This window comes from Myotis yumanensis, unplaced genomic scaffold (genome assembly GCF_028538775.1).
Source record: "Myotis yumanensis isolate MYYU_CA2020_CCGP unplaced genomic scaffold, mMyoYum1.0.hap1 SCAF_20, whole genome shotgun sequence".
Classification (NCBI taxonomy): Eukaryota; Metazoa; Chordata; class Mammalia; order Chiroptera; family Vespertilionidae; genus Myotis; species Myotis yumanensis.
This window is the reverse complement of record NW_027223771.1, coordinates 2,085,486-2,110,838: the sequence shown is the minus strand read 5'-3', so window position 1 is coordinate 2,110,838 and position 25,353 is coordinate 2,085,486. Positions and strand designations below refer to the sequence as shown.

General features: G+C 55.4%; 2 protein-coding genes across 2 annotated transcripts; one reads left to right on the top strand and one right to left on the bottom strand.

The window, feature by feature from the left end:
• Positions 1-926: 926 nt before the first annotated feature.
• Positions 927-22,730, bottom strand: MESP1 (mesoderm posterior bHLH transcription factor 1). Its single transcript, XM_070400571.1, has 8 exons — positions 22,647-22,730; positions 15,798-15,945; positions 15,258-15,377; positions 7,936-8,164; positions 6,510-6,981; positions 3,455-3,626; positions 1,488-2,516; positions 927-1,272 (listed from the first exon to the last, which is right to left on the bottom strand). Exons 7-8 carry the CDS (start codon positions 2,370-2,372, stop codon positions 1,189-1,191), a joined length of 969 nt encoding a protein of 322 aa, XP_070256672.1. The 5' UTR covers positions 2,373-2,516; positions 3,455-3,626; positions 6,510-6,981; positions 7,936-8,164; positions 15,258-15,377; positions 15,798-15,945; positions 22,647-22,730; the 3' UTR covers positions 927-1,188.
• MESP2 (mesoderm posterior bHLH transcription factor 2) lies at positions 22,564-25,117 on the top strand. Its single transcript, XM_070400570.1, has 2 exons — positions 22,564-23,440; positions 24,175-25,117. Exons 1-2 carry the CDS (start codon positions 22,601-22,603, stop codon positions 24,442-24,444), a joined length of 1,110 nt encoding a protein of 369 aa, XP_070256671.1. The 5' UTR covers positions 22,564-22,600; the 3' UTR covers positions 24,445-25,117.
• The last annotated feature ends 236 nt before the right edge of the window (positions 25,118-25,353 follow it).

The following is a 25,353-nucleotide window of genomic DNA, read 5'->3' as shown; positions in this document are numbered from 1 at the left end:
AAATATACTTTAAAGGGGTGAACTTTTTATGGTATGCAAATTACATCTCACTAAAGCAAATACCAAGTCCTGTGTTTCAAAGAAGGTTGAGGGGGTGCAGGGGAGAAGCAGGTACCCACAGAGGCTGAGGGACCCTTGGACAGGGATCTGTCCCCCTGCCCACCTCACTTGCCAGGACTGGCTCCTCACCAGACCCCCCTGGTCCAAGCCAGGCTCCTGGCCTCAAGCCCTCCCCTCCCCACACATCCCTTCCCTAATCTGAATCCAGCCAACATAGACAGGGGTGTGGCAGCCTGGCCTGGTTCTAGGTCAGGTGGTCAGGTGACGTGAATGCAGTCGGATGGGCCCGCTGCCTCTGGGAGGTCAAGGTTCCATAAACTCAGGATTGGCTCAGTTATTTGATGTTCCTAAACCACATGGGAGCGAAGGAAGATGGGAAAATCCCAGCGTCCAGGCCAGGAGGCTCCAGCACCAGGGGAATAAAGGGCTCGGGACATGGGAAATGGCCCCTTAGACCCGGCGTCCCCGAAGTCCCCAGAATGGACGGAGCTGATAAAATCCTGCCCGCGCTGGAGGGTTGACCCTCAGTTTAGGCTTCTGCAAAAACGGTTATTTGGGTATAAAATGTGTAAAGGCCCCGATGAGTCAGTACTCACAGATGGAGATGTCTTTATTTTCTAAAGGTCCTTTGGTTTTTCCCAGCCCCCACCAGCTTCCAAGAAAAGATGGACAGACTCCGTTTCCTGCCACTTTCCCATTGGAAGCGCCTGCCTCCCGGCTCCAGGCTGACCCGTCTGAACAGGAAGGAGGTGCTGGGGGCCAGGTGCTCTGGCGGCTGAAGATGGCAAGAAACCCTCCCACCTGTCCTATGCTCCCTGGAGGAGGGGGTGGGAGCTTTGCATCCACGCAAAAAGAGAAACTGCCAATTGACACCAGCGCAGTTTATTCACAAATAAATAAATACACACTAAGCTCAGCTTCAAAGCGTCCCGCCTGCGGGTCCCATCGCGGCAGGGGCCGGGGAAGGTCGTCCAAGTGGGACCGGCTCTCACCCGCAGGCGCGCCCTTCGCCCTGGCCAGCCTGGCCGCTGCCCCCCGCGGGCAGGAAGTCCGGACAGGGACCCCGGGAGGTGCCGAGGCCGAGGAGGCCGCAGCGCGCGCACAGGCCGCCAGCCGTCCGCCGTCCCTTCAACTACTCGGGCCGGGCGGCCACTCCAGGGGCGAGAGGGGCATCCAGGTCTCCAGCTGGGGCAGCACGTGGCCGGGGAAGGGCTGCGGGGGGAGAGGGAACAGCGTGACCCTCGGCGCTCCTGGGCTCCGCTCCCGGGGGACCCTGCCCCTCGCGCGTCCCCTCCCTGCCCTCACCGCGTGGGCACCCGGACACCCCAGCTTCGAGGCTCCGCAAAGCCAGCGGGAGGCCGGGCTGCGCGTCTCGGACGCCGACACTGAGCGGCGCCCACACGACGGCGGGGGCAGGAGATACTAACCGGAGACGAGGGGCCCGGCTGCATCGCAAGCCCTGGCGGGCGCGCTGCCTCCTCGCAGAGCACGGGCATGGGCACCGCTGCGGCGCCAGGACAGGCGGGCGGGGACCCCCAAGACCCCGCCGCCCGCGCGGCGGAGCCCAAGCCGTGCGCCTGCGTCTGCGCCTGCGCGGGGCCGCCGTCGGGGCAGAGCGGGCAGCCCCGAGGGGGCGTCTCGTCGCAGCGTCGCGGGCGCCGGCGCCGCAGGCCGTCCTCGCTGAGGCCCAGCACGGCCGACAGGTGGCCGATGTAGCGGATGGCCAGGCGCAGCGTCTCGATCTTGGTGAGGCTCTGGCCGGCGGGCGCCACGGACGGCGGCAGGAAGCGGCGCAGCTCGTGCAGCGCGCGGGCGAGCGTGCGCATGCGCAGCTTCTCGCGCTCGCTGGCGCTCTGCCGCTGCCCGCGGCCCAGGCGGCCGCTCCGGGCGCCGCGCCTCCCGGCACGAGGGCCGCGCGGGGCGGGGCGGGGGCTGGGCGCGGGGCTGCCGGCCGGGGCGCTGCCCCAGGAGTTTGGGGACGAGGCGGGGGAGCAGCCGCGGCCCGGGTCAGAGAGCGGGGGAGGCGGAGCGGCGCCCCAGCCCGCGGGGAAGATCCAGGGCTGGGAGAGCGGCGGGCACAGGGGCTGGGCCATGGCAGCAGCGGCGCGTCTCGGGACGGCGGGCAGCGACCTTTTTATCCCCGAGGCGACCGCTCTCTCCGGAGCCCGAGGTGTGAAGTGGCCCCTTCCAGGCCCCATCAGCACTTCAAAGCGGCTCGGGGCCTGGGGGGCGGGGCCCGAACCTTTGAACCGAACGGTGGGGGCGAAGGTGCCGGCCGCTTGGCTGCACCAGGCTGGCCCCACCTGAGCCATCGCAGGGCACCATTCCCTGCCACTCCGGCCTCCTGCCGACGCCCAGCCCCGGGTGTTGGGCCAGCTCAGCAGGGAAAAGGAAGCAGGATCACAGACCTTGAAGTCCAGTACCTGGGTCTCGGGCTGTCCTCACCTGCTGGGGACCTTATGCAAATAAATGAATGTTCTTACACCCTTGTTCCAATTTGTCTAATGGGATCCTAGGGGCCTGCTGCATCCAGGTCTGCATCAGCGAGGGCCGGGAGTGAGGCCCCATTCCCGCTGGAGGTGAGGGGATCAGCAATCCATTCCTCCTGGAGGCAGGCCGTCCTGGATGCACCCCCACCCCCCAGCCCTAGGTGGTGAGTTGGGGGAGCCACCATGAGGAAGCTATCCCAGGCTGCATCTGGTCAGGTTGCTGGACCATTTGGGCTGAGGGAGGGGTGAGCCTGCGGCCTGGCAGCCTCGGGGGTTGGCCTGTTGCCACCCCGGCCTCTGGCTGGTGTTGTCACTCTGGGGCAGGTGTAACAACCTTTGCCATGGAAATGACACAGAAAAGACATTTGACAAAACTCAACACTCCTTCACGATAAAAAATCTCAGCAAACTAGGCATAGACGGGAACTTTCTCAACCGTCTAAAAGGCATCTACAGCCCTAGCTGGGTTGGCTCGGTGGATAGAGCGTCGGCCTGGGGACTGAAGCATCCCGGGTTCGATTCGGGTCAAGGGCACATGCCTGGGTTGCGGGCTCGATCCCCAGTGGGGGGCGTGCAGGAGGCAGCCGATCAATGATTCTCTCTCACCATGGATATTTCAATCTCTCCCTCTCTGAAATCAATACAAACATATCTAAAAAAAACAAAAGGCATCTACAGAGAACATACAGTTGACATCACATTAAATAGTGAAAGACTGGAAGCTTTTTCCCTATTAGTGAGAAGAGGGCGAGGATGTCTGCTCCTCCCCACGCCTATTCGGCATCTTCCCGGAGGGTCTAGCTTGTGCAGTAAGAAAAAACGAAAGGCACACAGATGGTCTCTATTTACAGACAACATGGCTGTCACATAGGGAATCTCTCAGAGGATTTATTTATATTGCCTACCTGGCCGCTCGGGTTGGCGTCAGCACCCTGTCCCAACAGCTACTTCATGCCCGAAGCCCTCCAGCTGGGCTGGGCGGTACCCGGTGTCTGGCTTCATGTGTTTGGGAGAAGTGCCAGGATCTACTGTTTCGCATCCTCCACGGCTTCCAGCCTCAGGGGACCGGTGGGTGAGCTGGTAGGAAAGAAAGGAAAGCAGCTTGGTTCCTTCTCCCCTGGCATCTCAGCCCACCACTGCCCTCCCCTTCTCTCTCTCTTTTAAAATATATTTTTATTTATTTCAAAGAGGAAGGGAGAGGGAGAAACATCAATGATGAGAGAGGATCATTGACTGGCTGCCTCCTGCACGCCCCACATTGGGGATCAACCCCGCAACCCAGGCATGTGCCCTTGACCGGAAATCGAACCTGGGACCTTTCAGTCCGCAGGCCGACGCTCTATCCACTGAGCCAAACCAGCGAGGGCTCCCCTTGTCTCTTTATCTTCTAGGCAGTGACCTCCTCTAATACCTTCTGTAACCCTCCTTGGCAGTCTGTCTCAGGATGCTTATGCCCAGTCACAGCCAGGAGAGGCAGTGCCAACCTGCCTGGGTGCACAGCACAGGGCCCATACATATACAGTGGGGCCTTGACTAACGAGTTGAATTCGTTCTGTGACGGAGCTCGTAACTCAGATTACTCGTATGTCAAATCAAAAAGTGAACAAGTGAGACACGTGATGCTGGGCTGATGTTGTGGCGTTCACTGTGACGTTCGCTGCGCCAACTAGCGGTGGGGTATCTGAAGCTGGCTCGTAACCCGAATTTTAGCTCGCAACTCAAAGCAAAAAATCGGCCGAGAGACGGCTCGTATCTCGAAAAACTCGTTAGTCGGGACACTCGTAAGTCAAGGCCCCACTGTACTCTCGAGAGCCTGGCCCCCTCAGCCTGCAGCCGCCAGCAGGGTCTGCCCTCCCTGGACCTGGGCTGATGGATGCCTTCTTGGGCCTCTGGATTCAAGCCAAGAACCTGGTATTGGAGCCCAGTGACTGGGCCCCCCTTTGATCCCGCTGGACGGGAGGGAACATGTGGTTGGGCCTTGGCAGAGTGTGCTGTGCACAGCACGGGAGGGGTGCGGGGCAAAGGCTGAGCAGGCAGGAGGGTGGTGGGTCTCAGAGGGCCTGGGCGCCTGTGGCCAGCCTCCTGAATATCAAAAAATCCCTCCAATCCCCACATGGTTGTGATCTCCACTGGTTTGTTGGCAACGATGCTCCGAAGTGAATTTGTATTTCATTAAGGACAAAATCAAGTGTATGTACTTGGACAAGACTGTCCTGAAAACACAGGTCCGGCTCCTGAGGAATCTCAGACCTGGGACCTAATACCTAACATTCACTGAGCGCTTACACAGGAACCACCGAGAGATCGGAGCAGGAGAGGGCACCATAGTGCTGGTGACAAGCGGGTCTCTGTTGCAGGGCTGGGGAGGGTTAAAAAGACTCAGGGGAGCCCTAGCCGGTGTGGCCCAGTGGATAGAGCGTCGTCAGCCTGTGGCCTGAAGGGTCCCTGGTTCGATTCTAGTCAAGGGCACATGCCCAGGTTGCGGCCGATCCATGATTCTCTCACATTGATGTTTCTAGGTCTCTCTCCCTCTCCCTTCCTCTCTAAAATCAGTAAAAAAATATTTTTAAAAGTTTAAATTTCTCACTCTCTAAAATGGTTGTGATGCCTGGTCCTACTTTCCAAACCGTTCTTCATTAATCTATGCACACAGAAATATATATTCACAGAAAACTCACACATGGCAACTTGTGGAAGTCTTATTCTGTTAGTAAATTATAAATATAGAATAAGAATAATAATAATACAGTGGGGCCTTGACTTACGAGTTTAATTCGTTCAATGATGGAGCTCCTAACTCAGATTACTCGTATGTCAAATCAAAAAGTGAACAAGTGAGACACGTGATGCTGGGCTGATGTTGTGGCGTTCACTGTGACATTCGCTGCGCCAACTAGCGGTGGGGTATCTGAAGCTGGCTCGTAACCCGAATTTTAGCTCGCAACTCAAAGCAAAAAAACCGGCCGAGAGACGGCTGGTATCTGGAAAAACTCATTAGTCGGGACACTCGTAAGTCAAGGCCCCACTGTAATAAAAAGACCCAGGGGTGAGTGCGGAGACGAAGAGCCCACAAAAATGGCATGAAAGAGGCAGGGTCTTCAGCCCTAAATGCTAACAAACTGGAGATGCCACGTGGGAGTCCCCCCCTCTCCTGGGGTCTCTGGGCCCAGGCTGTGCAAAGGCTGTGGTCCGTCGGCCTGATGGAGCCCAGTGGGGCCAGAGGGAGGACCCCCGATCTGCAGCCGGGCCCTGCCACCTCCTGCCTGCCAGCCTCCCTCTTCCCTTCCCCATGCCTGTCACCTTTGATCTCCTTATCACCAGCCTCTCCGGTGGGTTCATTTGGGAGCTGCCCGAGTTAATGAGTTCTCCGGGCGGCAGGGCCGCGCGCCCTCCCGCTGGGGTGAGGACTTCACACCTCGGGGCCCTGTGTTTTGACAAGTGCCTGGGCCAGTGGCTCCTGCTTCCCTGCCCCAGCCTTCGCTCCGCTCGCCAAAGTGTAAGGCTGGGAAATGAGGCCTGGGCGCCGCCCCGCTGAGCGGAGGTGAGAGTTCAGGGGGTGGGGGGCAGGCAGGACAGCACCGCCGTAGGCCTCTGCCTTCCTGCTAGGAACCAGCCGGTCTCCTCAGGCCGAGCCAAGCCGGGGTCTTGGGGCGCTGCCCCCCTCTCCCATCTCCCAGCCCCAGTGCCCGCATTTCCCGGCAGCCCCCTACATACGGGTGCTAATCGAAGGTGTTATGTCAATATGCCCCTGGCAGCCCTTCATTCCTGTCCGGCTGGAGCCGCAGCCCCAGGGGAAGGAAGCAGCCAGGCGCATCCCCTGGGAACCTCCTAATTTGGGGGTGCCCTCCTGCGAGGGGTCCTCCAGCCTTGTCGTTTATAAAGCCCCCACCTTCAGACAGCCTAGGACACCCCTCTGGAGTGTGGGCTGGGATCCCTGTCCTGCCATGTCCCATGTCCTACCTGTGTCACTCACTGTCCGTCTCTGAGCCCCAGCTCCTGCTTCTGTGCCTCGGGGGCGGGGGGTGGGGGGAATGGCACCGACTGTGAAGACGTGGCGAGGAGCAAATCACACCCCAGACGTGCTTCGTGCAGCACCCACGTGCACGCTAAGCCTGCCCCCTGGGGCCTGGCTCTGTGCTGGGGCCCAGCTGGGTCACAGCTCACAGCCATGCTGCAACGCAGGTGGTACGGACTCGCTTGGTTGATGAGGCAACGGAGTGGCGAGAGGGTGTCCCCTGTCACATGGCTGCAAGGGGCAGAGCTGGGGTCCGTCTGGCTCTGTCTGGGGCCACGGCTGGTGTTGCCCCTGCCACCTCTGAGTCTGGGGGTCTCGATGGCTCCTTTCCTCCAGGAGGGCTGCCCTGAGCGTGAGGGTGCCAGGCGGGGGTGATGCCCTCAAGCCCCCCGGAACCCTGCTCCATGTCAAAGGGACCTGTGGACATGAAAAAGAGAAAGGCATCCAGCACCAGAGTCCCTGAGGATGGAGCCAGAGAATGCGGATCTGAAAAGTAACACCTCTCAGACTCTAGTGAGCCGCCTCCCAGTGTAGAGTGTGGACGAGGCCCGGGGCGCCTGTCTCCCCACCCCCACCCATGGGTCCGAAGCAGATGCATGAGGATGTGCTTGGGCTGGAGGCGGGCTGAGGCCGCCTGGAGCCCAGAGCAGTCAGAGGGTTCAGCACGAGGCTCTCAACTCCTCCTCCTCCCTCCCTCCTTCCCCAGCAGCCGCCCAGCTCCAGCCCGAGGCTCCCAGGGAGCCCCTTCCCACTGGGATCACCCCCTCTCCTCACACCTCTGGCTCCCGGAGCCACTGAGTTGGCAAGCCATATGGAACAGATTATTCTGGAACCACGATAATCTGATTATCCTGGCCATGGATCAGCTGGATATGCAGCCAGTGGAAGTCACAGGAGGCAGAGGGGTGATGAGGAGGGAGGGGGTGGGAAGAAAGGGGAGAGATTTGGCGGATTCCGGGGAAGGATCAAGAGAAGCCCTGGGAGCCAGGCTGAGAGCAGGGCAAGCAGACCCTGCCTCTGCCCTTAGGGGGGTCACACGCTCTCCTTTGCTTCATCTGGGTACATGGCGGGGGCGGGGGAGGGGGGGAAGGGGGTTCTGAGCTTTACAGTGAAAGGTGGGGAAACTGAGGCATTAAGTGGCCTGTTTCTCCGACTGTAAAATGCAGCAGGGACTCCCGATTGCCTGCCCAGATGTCCTGCACGTTTGGTGAGAAAGCCCGCCTCAGGCCACAGTGCTGACCCGGAGTCATGCACACAGCACACAGTATGGATAGGTGCACAGGGTACAGCGTCCTTGCATTTCCAGCCACAGGCAGCAGAGGGCGCTGCCCCGCCGCCTGGGACCTTAGGATCCATACACGGCAGACCTACCTCTGACCAGTCAGAGGCCTTTCTCCTGGAGCCAGGGCCAGCGCAGGGTGGGAGTGGTGGGCACCGGGAGCTAAGCGATGTGCCAGAGGAGCCGGGCTGGCCGACAAAGGGGTGAAGCTGGCTCAGCGCCGGCGTGATGGTCTCTGTGACCCCAACAGGCCGCTGGTCTTTTCTGGACCCGGTTACTCATCCGTCCATCGGCGCGCAGAGAGGCAGAGCACGATGGAGCCTAGAGGGGAAGCGGGGAAGGGGACCGGCTCAGGAGGGCTGGGGACAAGCAGGGCTCAGGTCCCTTCCTGCTTCCCCACACGCAGCCCTGGAACGAAGGCCAACCACAAGCCGACCGAAACTCCCGGCGGGACACCTTGGGCTCTGAGCCCTTGCCAGATCCCTGGAGAGGATCTGCAGGCCCAGCTCAGCTGCCAACGTGGGGCACATCCAGCCCCAGCCCCCCCGAAAGCACAGGATGCAGCTCTCTCCAGGCAGGGTGTACAGGTTTCGGGCTGCCCTGTGAGGTGCCAGCACAGCGCCCAGTCCTGGCAGGAAGGGGAGGCATGTTCTCCGGGCCAGGCCAGTCTGCAGGGCTAGAAACCCCCACCTGGGCTCCCACACCAAGTCGCTGGGTGGCTGGGGCCTTCAGCCAGCTCCAGGTCCTTCCCAAGAGCAGGGGGAGGAGGCCACCCCATCCCACCTCCCCACCTCCCCAAAGGTACCTGACTTTAGACCCAACAAAAAGCAGAGTGGGGGCTGGCAGACTGAGCTGGAATGCCTGGGCAGGGCCTGGGTGTGTGTGTGTGTGTGTGTGTGTGCAGAGTCTGTGCGGCCTCCTTTGCCAGAGGGATGTCCCTGGATCGAGTGGGGAACCTCTAGAGCAGCGGTTCTCAACCTGTGGGTCGCGACCCCTTTGGGGGTCTAATGACCCTTTCACAGGGGTCGCCTAAGACCATCGGAAAACACATATATAATTACATATTGTTTTTGTGATTCATCACTATGCTTTCATTATGTTCAATTTGTAACAATGAAAATACATCCTGTATATCAGATATTTACATGACGATTCATCACAGTAGCAACATGACAGTTATGAAGTAGCAACGAAAATAATTTTATGGTTGGGGGTCACCACAACATGAGGAACTGTATGAAAGGGTCGCGGCATTAGGAAGGTTGAGAACAACTGCACTAGAGGAAGTGCAAGAGCTTAAATGGACCAGATAATGAATTGAGCAGAAGGGTCTCACGTGATCAGATTTGGTTATGGGCCCCAAACTGAGGATAGAACGAACTCCGTCCTCGGCTCTGGAGGGTCCCCCACCAGGAGAAATCCCGGATTCAGCCCTGGGCCTGAGCCGAGGAAGTCTTCTTCCCCCTTGGAGGTCATGCCCCAGCCCAGGCCCGGGCGTGCGCGGTCAGCGTCTGGCACAGGCGGTCACACAGGTGTTCCGGCCCGAGCTGCTGGCCACCCATAACCAGGTCCCCACCTCTGGGGACCCCCTGGGGCCTGGCTTCAGGACAGCCTCAGCGTGCCCTTGCACAGCGGTTCCCCTGATGGGAATTCATCCTGATTAAAAAAGATTAAAGGCACAAGTGAAGGCATACTGCTGAGTGACAGAACCAAGCTGCAAAAAAAAAAAAAAAGAAAAAGAAAACATTCCGTGAAGCACCACTGATATAAGCAAAAACAAGAATCTAAAAAATCCCTACATAGAAAGTCATCGAATGACACCCTGCATTTTGTAAAAATCTACTGTGTAAAAGCACCGACTAAGGCCCCAGTTCTCACCAAATCCATAACAGACCCAGTCTTATTTGGTGGGAGGGGAGGTCTGGGTTAGGGGCGGGGGAGAGAGTCAAGGAAGACTTTACTCTTCACCTGTAATGTTTACATTTTTGACAAGGAGATTATATAGTTTAAAACTGCATGTTAATGTACAATTTTAAACTATTTGTAAAAGTGTAAGTATAAGGATATTCCTCCATGGAAAACTGTAAGGCATCTCAGTGTATACCAGAGAACTTGTTACTAACAAGCCGTGGGCAAACTACGGCCCGAGGGCCGGATCCGGCCCGTCTGAAATGAATAAAACTAAAAAAAAAAAGACCGTACCCTTTTATGTAATGATGTTTACTTTGAATTTATATTAGTTCACACAAACACTCCATCCGTGCTTTTGTTCCGGCCCTCCGGTCCAGTTTAAGAACCCATTGTGGCCCTCGGGTCAAAAAGTTTGCCCACCCCTGAACTAACCTGTTACCACCACACCATGGAGTACATGGCAGGCCTCCAAAATCTTGGTTTAGAAATACAGGTACTGACCTAGCCAGTTTGGCTCAGTGGATAGAGCGTCGGCCTGTGGACCAAAGGGTCACGGGTTCGATTCCGATCAAGGGCACGTACCTCGGTTGCAGGCTCTTCCCCGGCCTGGGCCATGGTCAGGGCGCGTGCAGGAGGCAAACAATCGATGTTTCTCTCTGTCTTTCCCTCTCTCCTCCACTCTCTCTGAAAATCAATGAAAAAATATCCTCGGGTGAGGATTAAAAAAAAAAAAGAAAGAATGTACGGATACAGAAAATGATCTTAATACATCAGTGAGAAAAACCGGTCACAAAACAATGTGCTCTTTAAATACCCAAAGGGTCTAGAATTGTAAGGCAAACATTCATATCAGCATTAGTCACTGGTTATCAGCAATAACCAGTGTCCATTGACTGATGAATGGGTAAACCAATGTGGTAGATCCCTACAATGGAATAGTATTCAGCCATGAAAAGGAATGAAGTTTGGACACATGCTACACCATGGATGACCTTGAATACATTATGCTAAATGAAGTAAGCCAGACACCAAAACACAAATACTGTATGATTCCACTTATAGGAAACACCTACAATAGTCAAATTCATAACAGAAGAAGCCCGTTAGAGGTTACCAGAGGCTGGGGGGAGGTGGGTAAGGGAGAGTTGTTGTTTAATGGAGTACAGAGTTCCTACTTGAGGTGATAAAAAAAATTTTGAGCCTGACTGGTTTGGCTCAGTGGATAGAGCGTCGGCCTTCGGACTCAAGGGTCCCAGGCTCAATTCCGGTCAAGGGCATGTACCTTGGTTGCAGGCCATCCCCAGTAGGGGGTGTGCGGGAGGCAGCTGATCGATGTTTCTCTCTCATCAATGTTTCTAACTCTCTATCCCTCTCCCTTCCTCTCTGTAAAAAATCAATAAAATATATTTAAAAAAAATTTTTTTGAAATAGAAGTGGTGATGGTTGCACACATTGTGAGTGTAATTAATGCCACTGAATTGCACACTTAAAACGATTAAGATGGCAAATTTTAATGTTTACATATATATGCATATATGTATATGTTTACATACATACACACACACACACACACACACACACACACATATAGCCACAATTTAAAAATTTATAAATGTGCCCTAGCTGGTTTGGCTCAGTAGATAGAGTGTTGGCCTGTGGACTGAAGGGTTCAATTCCAGTCAAGAGCACATGCCTGGGTTGTGGGCTCCATCCCCAGTAGGGGGGTGTGCAGGAGGCAGCCAATCAATGAGTCTCTCATCATTGATCTTTCTCTCTCTCTCTCCCTCTTCCTTCCTCTTTGAAATCAATGAAAATATATTTTAAAAAAATAAACAGGTGAATGTATTGTATGTGAATTGTATCTCCATTAAGTTCTTTTTTTAAATTAAACCTATCGGGGGGACATTGGTTATCATATAGGTATCAGGTGTGGATTTCTATGTTACAGGATCTGTATATTACACTGTGTGCCCAACACCTTTTTTTCTGATATAAAAAGTTATTTATAAAAATAAAATACCAGGGTATATATACAGAAGAACACCCAAAACACATAAAAAGCCCGAAACGCTCTCTCCCCATGCCTCCATGTAAGTGCTCGTGTATTTGTGGGGATGCCTAGAAAAGGTTGGGATGCAGAGAGATGGACCCACATACCATGGTGGTTCTCTCTGGATGAAACTGGGGGCGTTTAAGATTCCCTTCTTTTTGATTGTCTATACAGGGTATCGTCTCCATTTTCTTTTTTAAAATATATTTTTATGGATTTCAGAGAGGAAGGGAGAGGGATAGAAAGATAGAAACACCAATCATGAGAGAGAATCATTGACTGGCTGCCTCCTGCTTGCCCCACACTGGGGATCGAGCCCGCAACCCAGGCACGTGCCCTTGACTGGAATCGAACCTGGGACCCTTCAGTCCACAGGTTGACGCTCTATCCACTGAGCCAAACCAGCTAGAGCTCATCTCGATTTTCTATAACAGCATTCCTTGCTTTGGTAAAGGAAAGAAAAGGGGAAGGAGGAAAAGGAGGGCGGAGGGAGACTGCTGAACCACCCCCCACGCTTGTTTGCATTCCAGCAAGAGTGGGCACCACTCATTCTCCCCTTCGTCCCTCCCATGAGCTGCAGGACTTCGGACGGTCACTCCTCGCCAGCAGGGCGGCAGGCAGGATTTGTGGAGTGCCACGTGCTGAAGACATGGTGCCAGCCCTCATCATCTCAGCAAAGAAACCCATTTCACAGATGATAAGACTGAAGCTCAAGGGGATTGAGCCCAGGCAGGCTGGCTCTAGGCTTAAGCTGCCGCTACCGGGCCCTGGCACACCAGCCTTCTTAGCTCAGCTTTCTTGTTGGAGGGAGAGCAGGGGGTTTCCCTCCATGCCCTGCCTGCTGGGTACCTGTGGCCCCCAGCCAGCTCCCCATCCCTGTGCTTCTCCAGCCAACAGTGGCCACATCCATCCCTCCTTCCTCAGAATTTCTGTGTACGCATTGCCTCCCTGATTCCAAACTCCTCACCCAACAGGAATTCCAGCTCCCGTCTGCTCATCCACACCCTCTCCACCCGTCCCCATCCCATCCCCGTCCTGGGGTCCCAGCCCGCTTGGCGTTGCCCTGGGCCTTCCACTCCCAGACTTGGGCTCCCACCTTTCCCCACTGGAATGTCCCACCTCCGCTTGGAGGAAACCCCACAATTTCAGGCCCCTCCTTTCCTTCTGCAACCCGCCCCGCCGACTAGCCAGGGAGCAGGTCGGTCGCCCACGGGCTCCCAGCACACCAGGCCACCGCAGACCCCAGCCCACTGGCTTCTCTTTCTCCTCCGGCTCGAACTCCCAGCGGGCAGCGGCAGGTCCCCCTGGAGCCTGGGCCCCGGGCTGGGGGATTTCCCGGGGTGTGGTGCACGGCCCTTGTGGGGTCAAATCCTGGCTCTGGGACCTTAGGCAGAGGATAGTCCTCTCTGGGCCTGGTTTCCCAGCTGAGCAAGGGGAGAACAGCGGGCCGAAGTCCTGGGTTTGCGCCCTGAATGGCTATGCAGGCAGCGCTGGGCACTGACGTTACAGAAGGCCTGGGAAGACCGGGGCAGGGAGCTCCAGCTCCAGCAGCTGCTGTGACCTCGTCCTGGTGGCTGTCAGTCTCTGGGCCTCCTGGTGACACTGACGGTGCTTCCCTGGCTGTGCCCAGAGCCTCACACAGCACCTGGGCTGGGGAGAAACAGTATCTGGGCAGGCGGACTCAGGGTGTCCTCCCTCGCCATCTGGGGACATAGAATCTGCCTTTCCCCGGGGCCCCCCAGAGCGGGGACCTGCAGCTCCCCCCCACACCCCAGAAGGGCGCTCCAGGGATTCCGAGGGGGCCTGCTGCCGGCTGTTTTGGAGGCCCCTGCACACCCTCGTTCCCAAGGTGACACCTCGTGCCCTGAGGGAGGCAGCCTTGTGTCAACAGGCAGAGCGGAGGTGTGAAGGCAGCCACAGTGGCCAAGGGGGCGGCTGGGCTGGCCCGCACTGCTGGCTGGTAATGAGAATACCACATGGCCCCCGCAGCCCCACACTCCGGCCTCCCGCCTTCCCTCCCCTGTTCCCACAGCCGGTCCACCCCGAGGGCCTGAAGGGAAAGGCATCTACGGGGCAGGGGCCAGGCCGTAACCTGCCCCCAGCCTTGGACCTGCTCCCGGGGGCCCTGTATGCCCGCCCGGGAGAAAGAGCAGGTGCAGAACAAACGGGGAGGCCTGTGCTGAGCCACCGGGAGCAGGCCTGGTGCAGCGCCCCCCTCACACCCCCAACAGCCCTTCTCATCTGACTGCGGGTCGGGGGCAAAGTCCTGGGGAGTCCACAGGGGATGATGGGACCGAGGCGTCAGGGTCCTCACCTACATAATAGGTGTATTGACGTGGGCACCGCCGGCCTCACGGCGCCCAGCCGACTGCAGCCACGCAGACAAGCTCAGCCAAAGGTGGAGGTGGCTGTGGTTCCAGCCCCAGAGCAGGCCCGGCTGAGCCAGAGCTTCGGGCTCCGAGGAGAGCAGGCCTGGGGGTGTTCCCAGAGCCAGGGCACCTGTGAGGCCCCTGAAGCGCCCTGTGGCTCCCTCACCGAGACTGCCCAGAGCCCAAGGCAGCACCCCCCATCCTCTCCCGATTCTGGGCTTCAGCTCTAAAAGGACCTCAGGCCTGACGGTGTGGCTCAGTGGTTGAGCGTCGACGTATGAACCAGGAGGTCACGGTTCGATTCCTGGTCAGGGCACGTGCCCGGGTTGCGGGCTCAATCCCCAGTGTAAGGTGTGCTGGAGGCAGCCCATCCATGATTCTCCTTCATCATGGATGTTTCTCTCTCTCTCTCTCTCTTCCTCTCTGAAAGCAATAAAAATATATAAAAAAATAAAAAGGATCTCAGGGTTGTCAGGTCCAACTCCCTGCTGGTGGAGCCTGTCAGGTGGGCAGAGGCAGGACCAGCCTCCCACTGCACTGGGCCCACTGAGCAGGCTTCTGGCCTCTCCTTGGTCACCTCCAGGGATGGGCCACTCACTCCCAGACAGTCCCTCTGACCTTAGAGAGTTCTTCACTGTCCTGGGAGTATTCCCCTCCGCCGCCTGGAGACATTACATCACCTACTTTTTTCCTTTTTGGACAAAGCACCCCGAGGCCTTTAGCTATTTCTCTAGTGACCTGGCTCCAAGCCCCCTCGCCAGCCGCCCTCCCCTGCGTTTGTCCCCGTCCCTCATGAGCTGTGGCCCCCAGGTTGAGACCGGCCTCCGTGATAGAAGACCTTGCTGGTCCTGAACGGGAAGGGGATCACATCTGCTTCTCGTGCCCTCGAAGCCTGGAAGGCAATGACTGCCCTGCCCTTTCCAAACGTGCAGCTGGTGACACGGTGCCCCCTGACCCCGGACTCAGAGGGGGGCACACAGGGCTCCGTTGATGCCACCGTGTTAGATCTGAGGCTGCTTCCAGCCTGTCAGGATCGCTTAGATCCTGGCTGTTACCCAGTTCACGCCTCGGGTTTGGCTCTTACCCTACATGAGGTGCGTTCATATCTTCATTCAAGATCATAGGCTGCCCCGGACCAGACTGGGAACAGAGCTGGTGGCACATCACGAGAGGCCTTCCTCCCGGGAAACATCCGCCCATTCATCTGTGGGGACAACAAAACTGCGATGAATCCACGAAACTGTCATCCAGCTCACATGGCCCCCGTGTTCACGAGGGTACCCTAGGAGCGTCTTCATCACACGGACAGGAATGGTGTCTGACTGCTCATTGCACGCACCCAAAATGACGACTTGAACAAGATGGTGGGGCCCGGCCAGCGTGGCTCAGTGGTTGAGCGTCGACCTATGAACCAGGAGGTCACGGTTCGATTACCGGTCAGGGCACGTGCCCGGGTTGCGGGGTCAATCCCCAGTGCGGGGCGTGCAGGAGGCAGCCGATCCATGATTCTCTCTCATCATTGATGTTTCTATTGCTCTCTCCCTTCCTCTCTGAAATCAATTAAAAAAAACAACAACGAAAAACAAGATGGTGATTCATTTTCTCGCACATTGAAGAAACTCACGGGCAGACAGTCCGGGGCTAGTGTGGCACTTTCCTGTCGTCACTGATGCCTCGGGCTTCTTTCTGCTCCACCATCCTTAGTGCGTGACTTCCGTTCTTGAGGTTGCCTCCGGGTCGCAACATGGTTGCTGGAGCTCCAGCCATCACACCTATTTTCCAGAAAGTGCAAGTGGTTAGAGCCACAGGAGGATACCTCCCTGCTTTAAAGCGCTTTCCGCCGAAACCGGTTTGGCTCAGTGGATAGAGCGTCGGCCTGCGGACTGAAAGGTCCTGGGTTTGATTCCGGTCAAGGGCATCTACATTGGTTGCGGGCACATCCCCCAGTAGGAGATGTGCAGGAGGCAGCTGGTCGATGATGTCTCTCTCTCATCGATGTTTCTAACTCTCTATCCCTCTCCCTTCCTCTCTGTAAAAAATCAATAAAAAAAAAATATATATTTTAAAGCGCTTTCCAAGAAGCCCCATTCAATACTTCCACCAAGATTTCATTGGCCATTCCATCTGCAAGGGAGGCTGGGAACTGTAGGGGCTTTTTTAAAAAAAAATTTATTTCTATTGATTTCAGAGAGAATGGGAGAGGGGAGAGACAGAAACATCAATGATGAGGAGAATCATCAATCGGCTGCCTCCTGCACGCCCCACAGTGGGGATTGAGCCTGCAACCTGGGCCTGTGCCCTGACTGGGAATTAAATCTCAACCTCCTGGTTCATAGGTCGACGCTCAACCACTGAGCCACTGTGGCCGGGGGGGTACTGTAGGCTTTTAGCTGGGCATGTAACCATCCACAATACAGACTCCTGTTATTAAGGAAGAGAGAATAGAGGCTGTACCACATGCTGTATGGACAAGTACAAGTCCCTGCCACACTTGTCAACATTCCACTGGCCGTTTCGTAGATCTAAGCACCAGCTATCTCTTCAGCTGGTTAAGGGTGCAGCTGAGACTCCAAAACCCAGGTCTGTCTGATTCCTCAGCCCCACCCCTAACCATTAGGCTACACTCCCTCCCTGTGCAAAATGGAGGCCCAGTGGGAGGGTGCAGTTGGTCTCCCCGTGGTGAGTGCGGCTGGCAGACAGTGCCCCTGGGCCGCAGAGCCTGGATCCCAGGTCTCCTGAAGAGCCACAGGCCAGAGCAAACCAGGTCCAAGGCCCCACTTTCCAGAATTTGTGCCCTGACGTCCCACAGTCAGTCTAAGGCCCAGGCTCTGCGGCGAGCCCAGACCAAGAGCAAAAAGCACGCGGGACTCGGTGCTGGGTGGACTCCCATCATGCAACAAATCCTTTCCCAGGATATCCCTCTGGATTGGCGCCAATGGGTGAGGTGAGGGTGGGATGGGAGAGGGAAGGAATAATTCTGGATGTTTATTTTTTAAATATATTTTTATTGATTTCAGAGAGGAAGGGAGCAGGACAGAGAGACAGAAACATCAATGATGAGAGGATCATTGAGCGGCTGCCTCCTGCACGCCCCACATTGGCGATCAAGCCCGCAACCCGGGCATGTACCCTGACTGGGAATCGAACTGTGACCTCCTGGTTCATAGGTCGATGCTCAACCACTGAGCCACGCTGGCTGGGCAATACTGGGTGTTTAGAACCTTCCTGGAGGTCACAAGGGTAGTTTACCACTCCAAATCTAGCCAACTGTGCACATGGCAGTGCTGTTGGGCCCAAACTGAAAACATTCCAAAGTTGTATCAATAAAAAACCGACTAGCCTGGCTGGCTTGGCTCAGTGAATGAGCATCGACCTAAGAACAAGGTCACTTGTTCCCAGTCAAGGGCACATGCTCGGGTTGTGGGCTCGATCCCCAATGTGGGGTGTGCAGGAGGCAGCCGATCCATGATTCTCTCTCATCATTGATATTTCTATCTCTCTCTCCCTTCCTCTCTGAAATAAAAAAAAAAATTTTTAAAAAGAAACGGACTATGGTGTGAGCAGGCTGTGGAATATTATACAGCAGTTAAAAAGGGTGAGTTGGAAAGCTCAAGATCAACAGCACATGAGTCTGAAACTTCAGAATCCAGATCCAGAAATACATACATGAAACCTGATGAATTTTGTTTACAACTGTCAATTTCATGCATATAAATTCCTTGCTAGTACAATCTGTCCAAGCTTTACAGTACTGTGTAGCTTTGGATGAATGAATGATTATTTACTTGCATTTGCCATTATTTCAACCTCGAAAGTATAGGACGCCCTGGCCGGGTGGCTCAGTTGGTTGGAGCATCGTCCTGTACACCAAAAGGTTTCGGGTTCAATTCCCGGTCAGGACACATACCCGGGTTTTGGGTTCGATTCGCAGTCGTGGATGTGGGAGGGAACTGATCGATATTTCTCTTTCAATCTCTCTCCCTTCTTCTCTCTGTAAAAATCAATAAAAACATATCCTCGGGTGAAGATTAAAAAAAACAAAACAAAACAGAAGTGCAGGACTGAATGTTTTCTAAGTCCACTCTGCCCTCAGGAAAAAGTACTTTGGTATTTTTTTAACCTGGGCTTAAACCCTTTTATGTCATGAAATGTTGCATAACTAACTGCTTCTTTCCAAAGAAAGCCTGTTTAAAATCAGGCATGGGTAACGGATTCCATCTTCTTTTTGTGTTATGGATAAAGTTTCCTCTCCTCATTCATAGCAGCTACAATAAACCACACAACAGCTGCCCTGACCTGTTACTCCAGGCCAGTTATTACTTCATCATGTTACAGTGGTAACATGAGCATCTTTTCTCCAACATATTTTAAAATAAGTTCTGAGGAGGCCCAACCGGGGTGGCTCAGTGGTTGAGGGTTGACCTATGAACCAGGAGGTCATGGTTCCATTCTGGTTAGGGCACATGCCCCGGTTGTGGGCTCCATCCCCAGTGTGGGGGTGTGCAGGAGGCAGCCGATCCATGATTCTCTTTTAACATTTTTTTAAATTCTTTATTAGTTAAGGTATTACAAATGTGCCCTCATCCCCCCCATTTCTCTTTTATCATTGATGTTTCTTTTTAAAAAAAATATATTTTTATTGATTTCAGAGAGGAAGGGAGAGGGAGAGAGAGAGAGAAACATCAATGATGAGAGAGAATCATGGACTGGCTGCCTCCTGCAGGCCCCACATTGGGGATCGAGCCCACAACCCAGGCATGTGCCCTTGACTGGAATCGAACCTGGGACCCGTCAGTCCGCAGGCTGACGCTCTATCCACTGAGCCAAACCGGCCAGGGCTATCATTGATGTTTCTATCTCTCTTTCCCTCTCCCTTCCTCTCTGAAATCAATAAAAAAAAATATATTTTTTAAAAAATTATCTTCTATGATGGAAATGGATGAACACTGAAATCAACTATGACCAACTGTGAGTGAGCTCCATATGTCCTCACATGGAATGATTCTAATATACGCTGCCGGATGAAGAAAGAACAAGTTATAGGCTGGGATGTGCAACGGGCCATGTTACTGACTTCATACTATGTGTGACTTCTAAGGACATATGTTGACTGATGTGAATGTATGGACCAGGTCTGGAAGGACACCTGACGACCCTTTACCAATAGCTGTTCCCATTCGGGGGAAGAGGGGGTTACAGAGGCTCCAGCTCTAGCTCTCGTTTCCATTTCTTACAAAGAGAATGTATTTTGTATGTAATTTGTGTAACTAAAAGTTAATTTTTTAAAAGCAGCCACAAAATACTAGAAAGCCATTTACTTTTTTTCTTTTAAAATATGTTTTTATTGATTTCAGAGAAGACAGAAACATCAATGATGAGAAAGAATCAATGATCAGCTGCCTCCTGCACGTCCCCTACTGGGGATTGAGCCCACAACCCGGGCGTGTGCCCTTGACCGGAAATGAACCCGGGACCCTTCAGTCCATAGGCCGACGCTCTATCCACTGAGCCAAACTGGCTAGTGTAAGCCATTTACTTCTTCAGGCTGCTACGGGTTAATCTACTCCTGACTCCCAGGGAGCACCTAGGAAGTCCCACTGCCGGGCCTGTGCTCATGCTGTTCCCACATCCACAATGCCCTGTCTGCCTCTCTCCCTACCCTAGTAACCAGGCATGGTTCAAGGCCCAGCTGTGACCTCTCCACCTCTGTGATCAGAGTGCTAGTCTCTGGCTCTCAGGAGGCCCTTAGCCTCCAAGTCAGCCCTTTTTCAAAAAGATCACAAAGGACGCCAAGCCGGTGTGGCTCAGTGGTTGAACATCAACCTATGAACCAGGAGGTCACGGTTCGATTCTAGGTCAGGGCACCTGCCTGGGTTGCGGTCTCCATCCCCAGTGTGGGGCGTGCAAGAGGCAGATGATCAATGACTCTCCCTCATCATTGATGTTTCTATCTCTCTCTTTCACTTCCTCTCTAAAATCAATCAAAGTAGATATTTTTTAAAAATCACAAAGGAGCCCTGACCAGTTTGGCTCAGTGGCTAGAGCGTCGGCCTGTGGACTGAAGAGTCCCAGGTTCGATTCCGGTCAAGGGCATGTACCTTGGTTGCGGGCACATCCCCAGTAGGGGGCGCGCAGGAGGCAGCTGATGGATGTTTCTCTCCCATGGATGTTTCTAACTCTCTATCCCTCTCCCTTCCTCTCTGTAAAAAACAATAAAATATATATATTTTTAAAAGATATTCTTTGTTAAAAAAAATCACAAAGGACATTGACACCTCCTTTAAACTGTAATTATTGCTGAGGAGCAAGAGGTTTTCCTTTATAAATTTTATTGTGTTCCAGTTTATATTATGAGACTGTAACAATCCTGTGAGTAGATAGATAATTATTATTCCTGTTTTATAGAGTAGAAGGCTCAGACATGTTAAGGGCTTTGCCCAAGGGCACACAGCTAATTAGTGGTGGGCCTACTAATTATATAATAGCCTCTCCCACAAAACTAAAATCTCATGAGGGGCCTTAGCTAGTATGGCTCAGTGGGTAGAGCATCAGCCTGCGGGTTCAATTCTGGTCAAGGGCACATGCCAGGGTTACAGGCTCGATCCCCAATGGGGGGCGTGCAGGAGGCAGCTGATCAATGATTCCCTCATCATTGATGTTTCTATCTCTCTCTCCCTCTCTGAAATCAATAAAAATATATTTTAAAAAATAAACTCTCACCGAAACCGGTTTGGCTCAGTGGATAGAGCGTCGGCCTGCGGACTGAAAGGTCCCAGGTTCGATTCCGGTCAAGGGCATGTACCTGGGTTGCGGGCACATCCCCAGTAGGAGGCGTGCAGGAGGCAGCTGATCGATGTTTCTCTCTCATCGATGTTTCTAACGCTCTATCTCTCCCTTCCTCTCTGTAAAAAATCAATAAAATATATATTTTTTAAAAAATAATAAATAAATTAATAAATTAATAAACTCTCATGTGGGCAGAGAATACTCCCAGCTCGTTCACCCTGGCGTGCCTGACCTTTACCAGTTGCTAAATAAATAGGAATTAAGTGAATAATGCCCAGGAGCGTTTTGAAATGTAAGCACCTTCTTTATAAAACGATAGCACCAAACACTTAGCCCCAGTGCCAAGTGCACGCTGAGTGGTTCTGTGGATGGTTCCACTTTGTCCAGGAAACCATCCGGGCTGGGATGTGTTATTGCTGAGAATGAGGAAACTTGAGCCTCAGGGGAGTGAAGTCATTTGCCCAAAGTCACACAGCAAATAGAGAGGGTCTGACTGGCCCTAACCCTGGACTGAAGGGTCCCAGGTTCGATTCCGGTCAAGGGCATGTACCTTGGTTGCTGGCACATCCCCAGTAGGGGGTGTGCAGGAGGCAGCTGATCTATGTTTCCCTCTCATCGATGTTTCTAACTCTCTATCCCTCTCCCTTCCTCTCTGTAAAAAATCAGTATATTTAAAAAAAATAAAATAAAATAAAGAGCGTCTGACTGGGCAGCCCATTCATTCTCTTTCTCCAGGCTCCTGTTGTTTTTCTTTTCTTTTTTAAAAATCGATTTCAAAGAGGTAGGGAGAAGGAGAGAGAGATAGAAACATCAATGATGAGAGAGAATCATGGATCGGCTGACTCCTGCACGCTCCCCACCAGGGACTGAGCCCACAACCCGGGCATGTGCCCTTGACCAGGAATCGAACCCGGGACCCTTCAGTCCCCAGGCCGATGCTCTATCCACTGAGCCAAACTGGCTAGGGCTCCTCTGTGGTTTTTCTGGAACAGTAACGAGCTGTGGGCAGCGAGAGGCCTTTCTCGGTGTCGCTCAGCAAATCGGCAAGTGCAGGTTCCAGAGAACCCGGGAAGGGGTCCCCCTGCATGTCCCGCGCCCCATCGCTGCTGGCAGGTCCCTCGGGGCTGGTCCTGGGCACCCTTGCAGGCACCGGGTGTAAGTTCCTGGGCACAGCGCGCTCCCCACTCCACCCCGGGGCTGGTGGGGAGAGAGGCGCAGGGGTCCCTGGGTCCCTGGAGAGGCAGCTTGGGCGCGGGAAGACAGAGGCGATGGCACTGCCCACCGCTGCCGGGCTCCTGGGCACTCAGCCTGCGCAGCGCAGTGGACGGGACGGGACGGGACGGGGCGGGGCGGGTGGGAGCCTGGCGAGAAGCTTAGCAGCTCCATCCAGATGCGAATTGTCCCTCCCACACTTCCCGGGCTGCAGGGCCCTCCATTAGAGCCCCCCCGAGGAGTCAGAATCCACACCTCCGCAAATGGGTCCGCTTTCTCAGGGCCCCCCTGCCCAGACCTTCCCCGGGCTCTGTGGGTTTTGACACCTCTCTGCAACCTGGCGGGAGGCCACCTCGCACCTCTGGTCCGGATAAAAAGCTCGGGGCCCGGAGGTGGCCGGCCCAGCCTCGCGGAGCCCGCGGCCCGGCCATGGCCCAGTCCCCGCCTCTGCAGACCCTCGACCCCTGGATCTTACCCCAGGGCTGGGGTTGGGCCGGGCACCCGGACTCCACGTCCCCGGCCTCCTCCTCCTCGGACTCGTCGGGCTCGTGCCCCTGTGACGGCGTCCGCGGCCCCTCGCAGCCCACGCCCCCCGCCCGCGGCGCCCAGACCGCACCAGCCGCCCCGACGGCGCCCGGACGAGCGCGCCCCGCCCCGGCCGGCGGGCAGCGGCAGAGCGCCAGCGAGCGCGAGAAGCTGCGCATGCGCACGCTCGCCCGCGCGCTGCACGAGCTGCGCCGCTTCCTGCCGCCGTCCGTGGCGCCCGCCGGCCAGAGCCTCACCAAGATCGAGACGCTGCGCCTGGCCATCCGCTACATCGGCCACCTGTCGGCCGTGCTGGGCCTCAGCGAGGACGGCCTGCGGCGCCGGCGCCCGCGACGCTGCGAGGAGACGCCCCCTCGGGGCTGCCCGCTCTGCCCCGACGGCGGCCCCGCGCAGGCGCAGGCGCCGACGCAGGCGCGCGGCCAGATCCTGGGCTCGGCCGCCCCCGTGGCGGGGTCTTGGGGGTCCCCGCCTGCCTGTCTAGGAGTCCCAGCAGCGCCCGAATGCTTGGGAAGCAGGGTCCCCGACGTGGGTCCTTGGGTCTCACCCCCTTACTGTTCCGGGACGCAGTCGCTTCCGCAAGTGCCCCCACGTAGGGCCCCCGATGCGGCCCTTTGGACGCCGCCCGAAGCCGGTTCCGGAACGCAGACACCCGGAGTGCCCGAGACCCCGGCCACGCCCTGGGCGCCGGCCCCCGCCGCCCCGGAGCCCGCTGCAGCGTACCAGGTACCGTGCCCAGGCTGCAGTTGGAAATGGATGGGGTGGGTAGGCTCTCGTCTGCAGTAGATTCTATACTTTTAAGATCCCGATTATCCAATCCCACCCAGGTTAGGGGTGGAGAGAAGCTGAAGGGGAGATGGAGAGGGCGCTGACCCCTTGGGGAAAGAGGTGGGGCCCTCGCAGTTAAGGCCACCAACACCTACAAGTCCTCACTCAGACTTGCTCCTTCCACCCCGGCCTCTGGAGGTACCAGGGGCCATGTACCAAAGTGCTCCATTCAGGGCTGGGAGTACGGAGGGAAGCCCCGGCAGCTCCAGGATTAGGGGCTTCCTGATCAATGGTGACCTTTACGTTTCCTTCCAGCTTCATTCATTCATGAGGCCCATGAATCATGGTCCATAAAATAGCATATTAGTAACCAAAATGTCTTACTGTGCATTCATTGACTCGTTCTGCCCTGCATCAGCCCTATGAAGTAGGTGTCGTCATCATCCCAATTTACAGAGGGGAAAACTGAGACTAGAAGAGGTTATCTTTGTTATCTGGTGAATAGCAGAGCTGGGATTCGAACCCTGGCAGTGTACCTGCAGAGCGGACACTCTTAACCACTTTGCTTCACTGCATCCAGGATGCCAGGGCTGTTCGGGAGCTGCCTGCCGCACTCTGAGGAGCATCCAGGTTCGAGATCTCAGGGCATCAGGCAGTAGCCCACTAACCAGCTGCTCTTGTCTCTCTTGCAGGGTATCTGTGTGTCTCCGGAGTCCTATCTGCTGCCAGAAACCCCACCCCTCCTGCCCGGCCCAGCATGCCAGAGACTGCAGCCTCAGACCCAATGGGGATACTGGAGCCACAGTACAGAGGTGCTCCCCAGCTCCGAGCACCAGGGACCAGGCCCCACCTTCCATTTCAGTGAGGAAACTCCTCTCCAGAGCTCAGGCCTGCAGCTCAGTGGCTGCCCTGAACTTTGGCAAGAAGACTTGGAGGGGGGCCACCTGAGCATCTTCTACTAATGGCCCTGCCTGTCCCCTTTTCAGCTAGGAATCAGGTCTGTAGTGTGGGCGCCCTCATTTGCGAGGTCAGTGGTTTTCAGACTTTTCCTTTAGCCCAGGATCCCTTTTCCAAGTGATGCCTTTCGTGGAAGCAGTGTTTGGTGGCCTCCCTGGCTGGCGTGGGGGCTGGGGCAGTGCCCTCTGCTCCTAGGCACCCCCCAAAATGACCAGTGCCCTGAAGAGCACAGCCCGAGCTGCAGAAACACCCCAGGGCTGGGGTTGGGCCGGGCACCCACGGCCCCTCGCAGCCCACCCCACCCTACCCCCCCGCCCACGGGGGCTGCTTGACCACCAAGTTGGCAGGGCTGGGACTGACGGGGGGATGGATTGGGGGAGTGGGGTGGGCTGGGGGCAGACCCCTATATACTTTGTGTTTGAAGAAACACAACACAGCGCTAGCTGGTTTGGCTCAGTGCATTGAGCGTCAGCCTATGGGCCAAAGGGTCCCGGGTTCGATTCCAGTCAAGGGCACATATCTCGGTTTCAGGCTCCTCTCTGGCCCTGGTCCGTGCGCTTCCAGGAGGCAACCAATCTATATCTTTCTCTCACATCAACATTTCTCTCTAAAAAAAAAGTCAATGGAAAAAATATCCTCAGGTGAGGATTAAACTGTAAATAAATTTTTTTAAAAGTTGCTTTGTTCTGTTTATCGACTTGACTTTTTATGGCCTCTGGGAAAGGGGAAATGTTCCCATCCTGTGGGGAACAAGTCATGCCCGACCAATGCTGATGTGGGCCCTCATCATGTTTGCCGATCATCCAATCTTGCCGATCTGACCATGCTTATTGTGCAAGGTCTCTCCCTGGCCTGCTGTGCAAGGTGGCAGAGCGGGTTGCCTCGTAGACCTGTTCACTTGCATCAGCCCGATG